General features: G+C 36.4%; 1 protein-coding gene across 1 annotated transcript in view; it reads left to right on the top strand.

Moving 5' to 3' along the window:
- Positions 1-15,607, top strand: part of LOC106876216 (uncharacterized) — a 106,200-nt gene that overhangs the window by 33,060 nt on the left and 57,533 nt on the right. The window contains exons 9-16 of the mRNA XM_014924684.3: positions 1,288-1,458; positions 2,811-2,906; positions 5,217-5,318; positions 6,000-6,116; positions 6,925-7,166; positions 12,826-13,085; positions 13,896-14,129; positions 14,875-15,109. Of these exons, the coding sequence (XP_014780170.2) occupies positions 1,288-1,458; positions 2,811-2,906; positions 5,217-5,318; positions 6,000-6,116; positions 6,925-7,166; positions 12,826-13,085; positions 13,896-14,129; positions 14,875-15,109 (1,457 nt within the window). The remainder of the gene's footprint in view (positions 1-1,287; positions 1,459-2,810; positions 2,907-5,216; positions 5,319-5,999; positions 6,117-6,924; positions 7,167-12,825; positions 13,086-13,895; positions 14,130-14,874; positions 15,110-15,607) is intronic.

The raw sequence follows: 15,607 nt of genomic DNA on the forward strand, positions 1-15,607 counted from the left end.
ATCACCTGTACCCAGCGTCGCCTTCCTGGCACTTGGGCCAGTGGCATGTGCAAAGACAATCAAGCGAGATTGTTGCTAGTGTCACTGGACTGGCTTCTGTGCAGGTGGCACGCAAAATACACCATTTTGAGCGTGGCCGTTGCCAGTACCGCCTGACTGGCCTTCGTGCCGGTGGCACATAAAAGCACCCACTACACTCTCGGAGTGGTTGGCATTAGGAAGGGCATCCAGCTGTGGAAACTCTGCCAGATCAGATTGGAGCCAGGTGCAGCCATCTGGTTCACCAGTCCTCAGTCAAATTGTCCAACCCATGCTAGCATGGAAAGCGGACATTAAACGATGATGATGAGGAGGAGGAAGATGATGATATATATGCAATTTTAAAGATGCATTTTCAAACCTTCTTTCATATATATTTCCACTCGTGTGATATCTTACAACTTTACTTTGTTATATATATATATATATATATATATATATATATGTGTGTGTGTGTGTGTGTGTGTGTGTGTGTGTGTGTAAGCTTTGAATAAATGAGAAATAATTCACTTTTGGAACATTGAAACTCGAAGCAGATACAGCTGTGAATAAATAGTGGTTAAATACTGAGTTAAAATTTCTTTGGATAGTTTTGAGTTTCAATGTTCCAAAAAAGAACTTTATGCATATATATATATATATATATATATATATATATATATATATATATATAAATATACACATACACATACACATAACAGCAGTATATAGAATACAATACATACATATATATAGTATGAGTTCCCACAAAGTTTCCATTAACTAAATTCACTCACAAGGCTTTGGTTATAGATAAAAAGACACTTTCCCAAGGTGCTGCACAGTGGGACTGAACCTGAAAGCTCATAGTTGCAAATCAAGCTTCTTAACCGCACAGCTATTCTTGTGATTTCAATAAGTGAATTTAGTTCCTATACTTATTGACTTATTCATGTCTGTGATTATATATCGGAATATGTAAGGACTGGACAATCAGAATCATTAGCACACTAGGCAAAATGCTTGGCGGAATTTCGTCTGTCTTTATGTTCTGAGTTCAAATGCTGCCGAAGTCGACTTTGCCTTTCATCCTTTTGGAGTCGATGAAGTAAGTACCAGTTATGTACTGAAGTTAATCTAATCAACTTATCCCCTCCCACCAAAACCTGCTGGCCTTTTGCCAAAATTTGAAACCATTATTATTATTATTATTAGTATGATCATTATGATGACAACGATGATGATGATTATTATTATTCTCACTAATAGGCTTTGAAGGAGATAATATATATGGATGTCCTAAGTAACTGTGGAGAGAAAAAATGTATTAAAGCTGTTGTGAAAAACTTGGCCAAACTTACTGACTGGAAAAAGAATACTTTTTTACTCAACCTGAACCTCTATTCTGATGTTGATGAAGAGATCCTGAATGATTTACTGGTAAGATATATTTTATTTGTTCATAGAAACACTCTGTGCATTGTTACTTGAAGCATGTGTTTGTAACAGGCTAAAATAAATGTTTATCTTTCTGCACAAGCAAAAGTTGTAAAAGATAGAAATAATAATGTTTAACATGTAACTAGTTTTCTATTTAGTTCTGCTCTAAATAATGACTGGTATTTTCCATACTGATTAGACTATCATTTCCAGGAGTTAGAAACTATGCTTTGAAAGAGAATTCACCAAATATTTTAATGATTACCAGCTAATTTGTTTTTGTTTGCAAGATTTTTGATGTGAACTCATGTGTCAAAATATTTTTGTCTTCTTTGACACCCTTCTGGCAACTCCAGGGTAGTTGGAGCTCTCCAGCCTTGTAACGCAATCCACCTAGGAGATGGCCACTTCATTGTAAAACCTACAACTTACTGCTCACTGCAGCTGTCTTAACCTGTTGAGGCACTGTAATCAGACCTCCAAGTCTAAAGAGTGGGATCAGATTGTGTGGACTAACTCTCACTTTAAATCTACTAATTGCAGACAAGAAGAAAAGCCATGCAATATCAAGGATCAGTTTATATAATCACTTGAAGGCATGCTACTCTTCTTCATGTTCTTTGGACAGGAAGAAACTTCCATCATTTTCGCCAACACTACATAATTTATAGTAATCTTGTACCATTTACCCCAACATGTACCGTTTATACCATTTAGACCATCACTGAACAGTTAGCTCAACACTATGCAATTTTCATCAACACTGTATCGTTTATTTCAACATTGAGCCACTTAATCCATCACTGTACTGCTGGTGGCACAAAATAAAAGCATCCAACATACTCTGTAAAGCAATTTGCATTAGGAAGGGCATCCAGCCATAGAAACCATGCCCCAGCAAACAATTGGAGTCTGGATAGCTCTCTGGCTGGCAGATCCCTGGCTGGGCATCTCCCTGGCTGGGCAGCTCCCTGGCTGGGCAGCTATCTGGTTGGCCAGCTCCTGTCAAACCCTCCAGCCCATGGAAAACAAACATTAAATAAATGGTGATGCACTGTTACTGCTTCTCGTCAGTCACTCTTTGCCTTAACTCTTTAACATTCAAACCAACCATTTCTGGCCAAAATATTTTACCTGTTTTATCTTCAAACTGGTCAGATCTTGCCTCTCACACTTACCCTACAATGTCATTCTAAAATTAAACAATCATATCATTGAAATTTCAAAGTTACAAAGTAAAACATAACTGATTCAAATCTATGTGAATAGATAAACATTACATTTCACGGAGAACTCTGAATGCTAAACGGTTAAGACAAATTATAATTATATCTTTTGTTGTTTTTCAACAGAACGTTTGTAAAAAAGAAAAGCTGAATGCTTGTACAACTTTAACGAATCTTGTTGTTACCTATGCCAAGACAGCAAATCCTCATGAAATAAAACAGGTGAGTATTCTATATTTGGATTATTGGTTTGTTTACAGTTGCAATGTTTTAATGGATATAGAATTCTCACTTTATTTAAGTGTATATATCTTTCTTGACAGTGGGGTAGGATTGAAGTTAAAGTTGGAGTTACCCCTCAGCCAAGTTCTTGAGTTATAAGATTGTTGCCAACTTGCAGGTAGTCTGTCAGTCTATTTCTAGATATTTCAGGCATAAACAGACATTTCCGATAAAATGTTTATAAAATTATCTCTTCGGTCTTATATTTCCATTAGGTGGGTTACCTTCTCAGGTAAATAGAGATATGCTTATATTCAGATAGGAGATCCCATCAATCTTTAATCTAAACTAAAACAACTGTTTTACTTTCACATGGATATTGTTAACTTTAAGTAGACAGTTCTCAATGCAAACAAACCTCTTTTGAAGGTTCCTAGCAAGGTTTAGTCATATATCACTGAAATAACTTTGCTTATTAGTTTATTACACCACCAAATGTTGTTGTTGTTATTGGCACTCCGTCGCTTACAACGTCGAGGATTCCAGTTGATCCAATCAACGGAACAGCCTGCTCGTGAAATTAACGTGCAAGTGGCTGAGCACTCCACAGACACGTGTACCCTTAACGTAGTTCTTGGGGATATTCAGCATGACACAGTGTGACAAGGCTGACCCTTTGAATTACAGGCACAACAGAAACAGGAAGTAAGAGTGAGAGAAAGTTGTGGTGGAAAAGTACAGCAGGGTTCGCCACCATCCCCTGCCGGAGCCTCGTGGAGCTTTAGGTGTTTTCGCTCAATAAACACTTACAATGCCCGATTTGGGAATCGAAACTGCGATCCTATGACCGCGAGTCCGCTGCCTTAACCACTGGGCCATTGCGCCTCCACACACCACCAAATGACAGATTCTATTCAACATTCAGTTTGGTAGAAACAGTAGCCAAATCTCTCTCAAATTACAGTCTGTTGTTCTTAAAAGTAAAGAATGCTTTAGATGATATAGGCCAAAGGTAAAATAAATGAAACTGTCGTGACCTTTGGTCATTGATCTGCTGGATCAAGACTAAAATTGGGCTAAATTACAACATTTTAAGAAAAACACTTGTGTGTTGAGAGTGTTGCTGTACTCTTTTTCCAAATGCAAGTGTCGATTTCTTATCAAGCAGGAAAGCAGCATTTTAGGTGCTTCAGCTCCACCCATCATACCACCAGAACTAGCCTGGGCCACCCACTGATGTAAGTGACAAAACCTCTGCACAACAGCACAATCACTATTAAGTTAAATATTGCACCTCTTGGCCAGATGTTGTGACTCTTGGCCAGATGTTGTGACTCTAGGCCAGATGTAACACCTCTTGGCCAGATGTTGCACCCCTTGGCCAGATGTTATGACTCTAGACCAGATGTTCCTCAATGCTACTTCTTGCTGCACCACTCCAACTCTCTTCTGTGATGAGGAGTGGCTTGCTTTCTCAGCAACTTGCAATAATTTTTTGGCAACATGCAACATCCTTTTAATCCTTCATAGCTAGTCTGAGCTTACTTAGCATTGAGTAAACCCTGGTTCCAACAAATCCTCTACGAAGGAGTGCTGAAAAGTTTCTGACTTTAGGTAAAAGAAATTACAAGAAGATCAATTATGATTTTTTCAACATATTTCCCTCTCAGATTCACACACTTATTGTAACAGTTCTTCAGTTTTTCTAAGCCCTGTAAAAGAACTCAGAAGGTGGAGCCTCCAACCAGGCTTTCACAATACTTATAAAGCCAGGAACTTTTCAGTACCCTCTCGTAACGTCTACCTCTACAGGTAGGGATATTGCCGGCCATCCATTGTTTCCATAGAGGTCAACCAACTCACTGTAGAATTATTACCTTAGTTATCTCTATATTACGTTTATGAATTTGTGTTGACAGAGACACACACAGACACACAGACACACACTCACACATACAGACGTGCAAATACAGACGCAAACACATACGTAGATAAGGACACACATCATAGAAGGATAGAATGGACTAAGTGGAGCAGAAGAATACATGAGGATGGAAAGTGTCGCTGAAGAGGTCATAGATGTGTGATGAAAGATTTCTGGATAATGGACATCAGTTAGAATAAGAACAGTAATAAATGAGTGAAGAATGAATATATAGTGTGTGTGTTTATTTGGCAAAAAAAAAAAAAAATGACCATACTGAAAGATAACAATATCTATATTATTCTTTATTTAGAAAACAATAGAGTTAAAGGGTCAGTCCTATTAGATAACCCTTAAAATGACTGTACTTTGTTATTAATTTTCAGCCCAACAATCCTGTGTATGATACCCTTGACTTCTACTACCAGTTACTCAACAAATTTGGCCATAGTGACAAAGATGAAATTAATACCATTTGGATTTTAAAGGTAGGATTTTTCTGTGATTGTTTGTTAATTTGTCTTGGTTTAGAAAACACAAAACTGAAAGGAAAAAGATTGTGGATTCAAAGACATAGAACAGTTTGAAAATTACTTGTCTTTCTTTTTCTCCCTATCTCTGTTCCTCTCCTCTTCTTCACACACACACACACACACACACACACACAAACCATGCAATCCCTTATTTCAATCTTGCATCATCTCTGTGATTACTCTTTTACTTGTTTCAGTCATTTGACTGTGGCCATGCTGGAGCACCACCTTTAGTCAAGCAAATTGACCCCAGGACTTATTCTTTGTAAGCCTAGTACTTATTCTATCGGTCTCTTTTGCTGAACCACTAAGTTACAGGGACGTAAACACATGAGCATCAGTTGTCAAGCGATGTTGGGGGACAAACACAGACACACAAACATATACACACACACACATATATATATATATACATACATATGACGGGCCTCTTTTATTTTCTGTCTACCAAATCCACTCACAAAGCTTTAGTCGACCCGAGGCTATAGTAGAAGACACTTGCTCAAAGTGCCACGTAGTGGGACTGAACCCAGAACCATGTGCTTCGTAAGCAAGCTACTCAACACACAGTCACTCCTACACCTACAATTGATTAAAATTATTTTGTTTCTAAATATTCTGTTTTCCTTTTTTTAGGGTTTGGAAACTCTTGGACCCCTGGTTCCAAATGTTTACAGAAAGATCATTCCAGATGTTATAAAATGTGCAGAAAGTACCCACCATAGTTTAGCAATGCGCAAATCAGCAATTCGGGTAAGTTGAATGGGTTTCTAGTCATCTATTTTACGGCAACTGTTTATTCTTTATTATTTTCCCAACAAATTTCTGTTGACTCAGAATACACATAGAGACAAGGGTGTTTAAATATCATCATTGTGTTTTTTTCCCTTGTTGTATAGTGTTTATAGTCTTTTATAGTCAGGGGCCCTTCCTGGCATCAGCCATTTTAGCCACCAGAATATAGTGCACATATTTAAATAAACTAGAATGTATGTATGTATGTACGTATGTATATACGTATGTATGTATGTATGTATGTATGTATGTATGTATGTATGTATGTATGTATGCCATTATTCAGTTATATTTCAAGATTTCTTGCAAATACAGAAAAAGCTGGGTTCTAACCTAGATTCAAGTCTCCTTCATTGGAATTTCAACATCAACAACAGGGTATGTATGTATGTATGTATGTTCTCTTCTGTTTTTTTATTGTTTGAAATCTTCCTCTGAAGAGGGAGCTGGTTTCTAACAAAGGTACAATGCTTCATTTTTGGATTGTAAATTGCAAAAATAAATTAACATTTTAAACTTGAGAAAAGTCTTGCATAGTTTTACTGTTCCACATACAGATTGTTTTTGTACAGAGTGAATTAACTGGTTGATTTCTTTTTTTGAGAATCTCAGTTTATCCATATTGTCACTTAGGCATTTACTAACAAAACTCAGTGCAAAAATAAAAAAAAATTTAAATAAATAATTCTTGTCATACTGCCTTTTATTTCACTGTTTCCCTTGATATGTGAAAACCACTGTTTATATTTATTTTTTCTTGAGACAGGCTTTGAAAGCAATGGATTGTGATCCAACCATTGAAGCAGCAATGAAAAATTTACTGAAAGACAACTATGATTCAGTTAGTATTCGAACAGAAGCTTTCATTGTTTTGGATAAATGTGAAAAGAAAGACATAACCAAATTCTTAGTGGGATGGATCCAAAAAGAGAGGATACAGGAAATGAAAATTTTCATGCAAACCTACGTTAAAGGTATCCTGCAGTCTGAAGATAAGAAATTAGAAAAGTAAGTTTAACCCTTTAGCAATCAGATTATTCTGTCAAATGCAACACTTATTTATTCACATTGCTTTGAATTAATCATACATTATCTCAAAGCTTTGAAATATTGATATGACTGTATATTTTTAGAATGACACTGTAGGGTAGATGTGAGAGGCCAGACCTGACTAGTTTGAACAAGAAGAGATGGAATATTTGGGCCAAATATCGCCAGTTTAAATGCTAAAGAGTTAATATCTATGTTCTTTTTCTATAACCTTCTTCTCATTCTGCTTTATTGATCCAGCTAACACCTCAACAGGTCACTATCTCCTCATCTAGTTAATTTTCAGTCATCACAGATAATTTTCTTGCTTACTAGTTTTATCACTATTTAATCATCTAAAGGCAGCGAGCTGGTAGAATCGTTAGCATGTTGGCCAAAATGCTTAGCAGCATTTTATTTGTCTTTACATTTTGAGTTCAAATGACACTGAAGTCGACTTCACCTTTTATCTTTTTAAGGTTGATAAAATAAGCACCAGTCGAGTACTAGAGTTGATTTAACTGACTTAACTCCTCTCCTGAACTTGCTAACCTTGTGCGAAAATTTGAAATCAATATGAAATCATCTGTTTATAAATTCCCTTAACTTGTTAGCATTCAGATTACTCTGTGAAATGCAATGCTTATTTATTCACAAAGTTTTGAATTAATTGTGCTTCAAGGTTTCAATGATATAATTGTTTATCTTTTTTAGAATGACATTATAGGATAGGTGTGAGAGGTCAAATCTGTCCAATTTGAACATAAATTATGTAGAATATTTAAATTCAATTTGCCAAAATATTTTCGTTGCTTTGAGACCATGACCTGTCCACTGACAAAATTCCGTACTGCATCACGGAATTTTGTTTTCATTCCAGCACATGATCTCAGATCAGGTACTTGCTATGCAAGTACATCTCCGTAATATGTAGAATATTTTGACCAGATATGGCAGATTTAAATGCTGAAGGGTAAACCCCTCTCCATTTTATGACATCTCTAATTTATTTACCACTCCTTCTGATTTTACAACTGAGTCAAATAAAGATTGTGAGTTATTGTGATATGAATATCACATCACATCTCTGGATTTCATCTGGGCCATCCTTATGTTATCTTCATGGATTTCTGATACTTTTGTTGTCCAGGTCAACTCATCAACTCTGAGTTACTGGAAGGTCACTTCAAAATTGTTTCAAGTTACCTGCAGGACTGCTAAGAGTTTTTTTGTTTTTTTTTCATAAAAGTATCAAAAATTTGTCAAAATGTATGAAAATACACAACATCCTAAATCCAATTTCATCCACCTAAAGTATCATAATTACTTAAAAAAAAAAAGAAAATGTGTTAATTTTCCCTAATAGCTTTAATTAACAAAGCAATGATTTCTTTTCCTTCTTTATTCTCTGTACCAGGTTTAATAGTAATATCGAACTTATGGTATACAGTACTCAGGTGCACTACAACTCATCAGAAAAAGGAGCCAAAACTGCATGGACAGTACATAGAATAATGCACAGAAAGTGAACAGTGAATGAGTGGTTTAAAAAAAGTGGGGAGGGGGATGTCAGGTGTAGTGTTAGCAAATTTGGGGGAGCATGGAAGTTTTGAAAGATGTAGTATCCCTTGATGTACAAGGGGGTGCTGAAAAGTTCCTGGCTTTAAGGGTATCGTGAAAGGCCCTGGTTGGAGACCCAACCTTCCAAGTTCTTTTACAGGGCTTACAAAAATTGATGGACCATTGCAATAAGTGTGTAAATCTGAGAGGGGAATATGTTGAACAAAATCATAATTAACTGATCTCCCTGTATTTTATTTTACTGAAAATCAGGAACTTTTCAGCCCACCTTGTATAGGCAAACATCAAAAGAACTACTTTTCTGTTCCTTTCTATCCATTCTTGTCTTTCTATTTGGCTTAATCTTTTTGATACCAATTCACCTGAGGCCACCCCCTTGTTCTAATGATGCACATTTCCTATTTTAAAGTAATCTAAATAAAAGCCATCCATCATAATTTCATGTTAATTTATGTAATAAATTTATATATCAAACACCTTTTTATCATATTACTATATATTTAAAAAAAAAACTGCCATTTGATAAATTATACAAAATTCAAAGTTTATATCTCTGAAGAGCAGAAGAGTTGTCTATAAATGCTTATCAATATAGGATTCCATTATTAGGACAACACTTCTGCGAAACGATCGTAAGATACTTTAAAACTTAATTCAAAACTTTTAAACTGTCATATTTATTATTATTGGACTGGCTCCTGTGCAGGTGGCATGTAAAATACACTATTTCGAGCGTGGTCGTTGCCAGTGCCTCCTGAATGGCCTTTGTGCCGGTGGCACGTAAAAGCACCCACTACACTCTTGGAGTGGTTGGCGTTAGGAAGGGCATCCAGCTGTAGAAACTCTGCCAAATCAGATTGGACCCTGGTGTAGCCATCTGGTTCACCAGTCCTCAGTCAAATCGTCCAACCCATGCTAGCATGGAAAGCAGACGTTAAACAACGATGATGATGATGATGATGATGATGATGATTATATATTTATACTTATACATATTTACATATATTTTTATATATATTTTAATACAACAGTTATTCTACACACGTATATATCTTTCTGATAAATTTTCTAATATTGATTTTCTGATATCAATAATAATATATTATAAAATATATATGTTAATTTATGTTGTAAGCACTAGCTTAATAACAACAATATTATTTCAATAAATTCTTCATTAATTTCAAAAGTAACTGAAGCAATCACAATGTATTTCAACAGAGAGCATCATCATCATCATCATCGTTTAACGTCCGCTTTCCATGCTAGCATGGGTTGGACGATTTGACTGAGGACTGGTGAAACCGGATGGCAACACCAGGCTCCAATCTAAATTTGGCAGAGTTTCTACAGCTGGATGCCCTTCCTAACGCCAACCACTCAGAGAGTGTAGTAGGTGCTTTTATGTGTCACCTGCACAAAGGCCAGTCAGGCGATACTGGTAACGGCCACGCTTGAAATGGCCAGTCAGGCTCCCGTAGGATTTTCGAGCGAGATCGTTGCCAGTGCCCCTGGACTGGCTTGTGCGGGTGGCACATAAAAGACACCATTTCGAGCATGAACAAAAAGTTTAACCAACTATTTTATATTTACACCATTTACAATTGTCTTTATTTGCATTTTTTTTTTTGTTCCCTTCCAATCACAATCAAAATTTCTCATTGCTTAATCATTTTCACGGAACTTTTCTTTCATAGGAAGTAGATTTCAATTTTTTTTCCTGAAAAATGCTGTTTTCAGAACTATAAGGATGATATTCTGTATTCTCTCTCTTTTCTATTCATGATGGGATCAAAATGCTTCTGAAAAAAAAAAAAAATGCAGTTCAGATATGGAGCGATGACACAACTGAAGAGAATTACACACATAATGACTCGACTGCTAGAAGTGAAATGGCATAGTAATGAAAGAAGTTTGAATTTTTAAGCACAGTATCATAGATTATACATGTAAATCACAGCTTGTTTGAACTATTTTTTCTTTACATGTTCAATAATTAAGAATCATGTTAGCAGTGCATGCGCAGCTGTATAGTTCAGAAGTTCCCTTCCCTCCTGTATGGTTTCATGTTCAGTCTAATTACACAGCATCTTCAATAAGCATCTTTTATTATAGCACTAAGCCAACCAAAGCCTTGTGAGTGGATTTAGTAGATAGAAACTGAAAGAAGCCTCTCATATATATATATATATATATATATATATATATATATATATATATATAATATATATATATATACACATCTGTGTGTGTGTGTGTGTGTGTGTGTGTGTGCATGTGTGTGTGTGTGAGTGTGCATGTGTGTGAGTATGTGCGGGTGTGTTTTTGTCTTTGTGTTTGTCCTACACCACCACTTGACAACTGGTGTTAGTTTGTTTACATCCTCAGCAGCTCTGCAAAAGAAACTGATAGAATAAATACCAACCATAAAATAAATAAGTGTTAGGGTTGATTTATTTCACTAAAAATTCATCAGAGCAGTGCCCCAGCATGGCCGCAGTCTAATGACTGAAACAAGTAAAAAGCTAAAAAAAAAAAAAAAAGATATAAGCATGGCAGTGTGGTAAGAAGCTTATTTCCCAACCACATAGTTCCGGGTTCAGTCCCACTGCATGGCACCTTGGGTGAGTGTCTTTTACTATAGCCTTGGACTGACCAAAACCTTGTGAGTAGATTTGGTAGACGGAAACTGAGAGAAGCTCGTTGTATTTATATACATGTGTGTGTGTGTGTGTGTTTGTGTGTGTGTGTGTCTTTGTATCTGTGTTTGTCCCCGCTATCATTGCTTGACAGCTGGTGTTGGTGTATTTACGTCTATGTAACATTAGTGGTTTAGTGAAAGAGACTGATAGAATAAGTATTAGGCTTAAGTCCTGGGGTCAAGACAGCGCTCCGGCATGGCCACAGTGAAATGACTGAAACAAGTAAAAGAATAAAAGTATAAAAGAATAAATATGAAATTTAAAAAGATAAAAAGAAAAATACAGAAACATAAAATTTTGAAATATATGCAGTACCATACAAAAGTCTTTGGCCATTTTAAACTATTGTAAATTTCTACTAATTGCCAACTTCTAGGTGGATGTATTGCATTGCATTTTTCACAGATGAAACATTGGCCCTGTTGGAGTCATTTCCATACCTAATCATTATATTTTGTAGTAAGGGTTCTGAATGAGAGGGGAAAATGTGAGACAACCTTCAAAATGCCTGTGGAAAAGTTTTCAGCCACCTCATATAGACCAATCAAGATACAGTGTTTTAAAATAGAAAAATGTCTATAATGAAAATTTATTACATAATGTTCAATTCAAGAAGTTACTGTACATTGTTAATATTTCATGTGGCTTCCCTTAGCTTGAATAATTGCTTTGGTGCACCTGGGAAGAGATGCATACAAATCCTTTACCATCTTCACAGGTATGAGATGTCATTCTCTGTGGCTGAGCTCCCTCAACTCTTCAAGATTGCATGAATTCTTCTGACAAACTCTTCTCTTTAGTACTGTCCACACTTGCCCAATGATATTTAAGTCAGGGCTCTGAGGTGGCCAATCTTTCAATACCTTCATCAGCCAGACTCACCATTAATAGTTAAAAACTATTTTGTTGAGAAAAACAGTGAACTGATGATGGTAAACTTTCCCTGAGGTGAATTAATGACGATGAACTTTCCCTGCAGTGAATTGATGATGGTGAACTTTCCCTGAGGTGAACTGGTGATGGTGAACTTTTCCCTGCAGTGAATTGACAACAGTGAACTTTTCCTGTGGTGAACTGATGAGGGTGAACTTACCAGACATGTAAAAATATGATAGGAGTTTTTAGATGCCAAATGCTAAGGAGGGTTTTGTTCCCCGAGTAAAATAGGGATCAAAGGGGTCTGTAAGCAAGAAATGATTGAAAACCTCTGCCCTAATGGGTGGGGTATGGAAGTCCATCTGCAATATTCTAGTAATGAAGACAAGTGGTTCCCAACATGCAGGGACTTGGATTGATGACATTTCTTTGCACCTTCAACTCTCTAAGAACATATTCCACAATATTTATCTTTGCAGGCGTCAACAGATTTGGAAAGATGAAATGAAAGATGCTAACTTTAATTTCCAAGAATATCTAAGTATGGAAGGTTCAAAATATATTTCCTATTCAAAGACGTTTACCTTGCCCATGCTGCAGTATCCATTTGGTGGACAGCTTGATGCAAGTGTTGTTTATGACCCTGAGAGTCTGATGCCCAGAAATGTGATAATAAGTACAAAAGGACATTACGGACAGAACAACTTAGAAATAATTGAAATTAATTTCGAGCTTGAAGGTCAGTCGATTGATATCTGTCTTTTATATATGATAGATCGCTAACCACTACACACATTTTTTTTCTTTCCTTCTTTCTTTCTGTGTTCCTTTCTGTGGAAGAGCATAGGCTCGAAACGTTAAAGACTTTTTCACTTCCCAAGCATTATACTAATACATCTGTTTGTTGTCTACACCACCTGTCTTTGTCTCTTGTCTTTTTGTGAATTCTCCCTTTATATATATATCTGAGAAGATGTGCAAAATTCATGAGCTCTGGTCCTTTTCTATCTGTCTTCTCTCCTTCTATTTCTCTTTCTATCTCTCTATATTTCTCCCCTTCTCCTTTCTCTCTCTCTCTTTCTCTCCCTCTCTCTCTCTTTCCCTCTCTCTCTCTCTCTCTCTCTACATCTCATTTTCTCATTTAATTTACTAAACATTATTTCCTTTTTATTCAGTAAATAATTATAACCATTTATGTCTTCACTCTCACAGACACACACACACACACACACACACACACACAAATACTTGTGCACATATATATACATATATACATGTGCATAATGCACCCATACATATGCACACACACACACACACACACACACACACGTGTGTATGTATGTGTATATATATGTGTGTGTGCATGTACATATGCATGCATGTATGTATGTATGTATGTATGTATGTATGCATGCATGCAGTCTCTCTCTCCCTCTCTCTCTCTCTCAGTATATATATATATATATATATATATAATATATATATATATATATATATATATATATATATATATATATATATATATATATATATATCTTCACACAAACAGGAATGGAGAAATTCGTCCAGAATATCTACATGACCAAGGGAATGCCCATTTGGAAGAGACTGTGGATGTTTTGGAGCAAACTAACTGAAACTGGCAAGGATCAGAAGCAGACCAAAGATTTCAAGTTTTCATTACCTGATGATGATATCGTTGATGAGCTAATTAAGCTGTTAGATGTTGCTAACTTCCCTGAAGAATTCATTCCTAAAGGATATGTACATGTCAATATGTATGGTAAGTCAAATTGTAATACTCCTTCTGATCTGTAACATCTCGAGGTTTGGCCACACTGGACTGTTACTTAGAGGCCTCTACATATTTAGAGGCCCACTGGTAATCCATTTTGCTGTGACTTGATGTTAATAAATAAATATTAGAAGGTGGGGAGATGGCAGAAACGTTAGCACTCCGGGCGAAATGCTTAGCGGTATTTCATCTGCCGCTTCGTTCTGAGTTCAAATTCCGCCAAGGTCGACTTTGCCTTTCATCCTTTCAAGGTCAATAAATTAAGTACCAGTTACGCACTGGGGTTGATGTAATCGACTTAATCCCTTTGTCTGTCCTTGCTTGTTCCTTTTATGTTTAGCCCCTTGTGGGCAATAAAGAAATAAGAAACGTTAACACGCCGGGCAGAATGCTCAGTGGTATTTTGTCTGTTTTTATGTTCTGAGTTCAAAAAGCCGCCAAAGTCGACTTTGCCTTTCATCCTTTCAGGGTCAATAAATTAAGTACCAGTTGCATATTGGAGTTGAGCTAATCAACAAGCCCCCTCCCACAAAATTTCGGCCCTTGTGCCTAGAATAGAAAAGAATAAATATTAGGTGTAGGTGTGACTGTGTGGTAAGAAGTGACAATATTGATGATGGTGATGATGATGATGATGATGTGTGTGTGTGTGTGTGTGTGTGTGTGTGTGTGTGTGGTGTGTGTGTGTGTGTGTTAGTTACAAGTATTAAAATATTCAACATATACATTACAGGTTACAACATTTTCATGTGGGATGTGATTACATTCCTCAAGAACATACCAAACTTAAAGAAATCCTTCACAGAGGAATTGAAAACAGAAAAGCTACTCTTGGGTCAATTCACTGAACTGTATAGGGCTATACCAACAGCATTTGGAGTTCCCTATAACATGACCCTTCTAATCTCCAATATCTACCATACAAGTAACAAAGTTACCAAGCCTTATAGCAGATCACTGAAATTCAGGTAAACTTTATTTCTGTGCGTGTGTATGTTTGTTTGTCTGTCTGTCTGTCTGTCTGTCTCTCACTCTCTTTTTCTTTCACTCTCTCTCTCTCACTCTCTCTTTCTCTCATTCTCTCTCTCACATGCACACACACACACACACACACACACACACACACTATGTGTGTGCATGTGTACATGTGTGTATGTATATCTGTGTGTGATTGTGTGTGCATGTGTGTGTGTGTGTGTGTATGTGTGTGTGTGTGTAACAAAGGAACCAGAACAGCTGACTCAAATTTTTGCTACATGCATTTCCATAAGGTGGTCATTTATTCAATTCAAAAAATTGCATATTATGTAACTTTAATCATTACATGACCATTCCATTTCATCAGGCAATATTAAACTTTTACAAGAAAAGTCGATCGTCATCATCATTATATGTCTGTATTCCATGCTAGCATGGTTTGTATGATTCAGCATGATCAGATTAACCAGAAGAGCATATTATACTCC

Source organism: Octopus bimaculoides, chromosome 8 (assembly GCF_046866305.1).
Source record: "Octopus bimaculoides isolate indiv1 chromosome 8, ASM4686630v1, whole genome shotgun sequence".
Classification (NCBI taxonomy): Eukaryota; Metazoa; Mollusca; class Cephalopoda; order Octopoda; family Octopodidae; genus Octopus; species Octopus bimaculoides.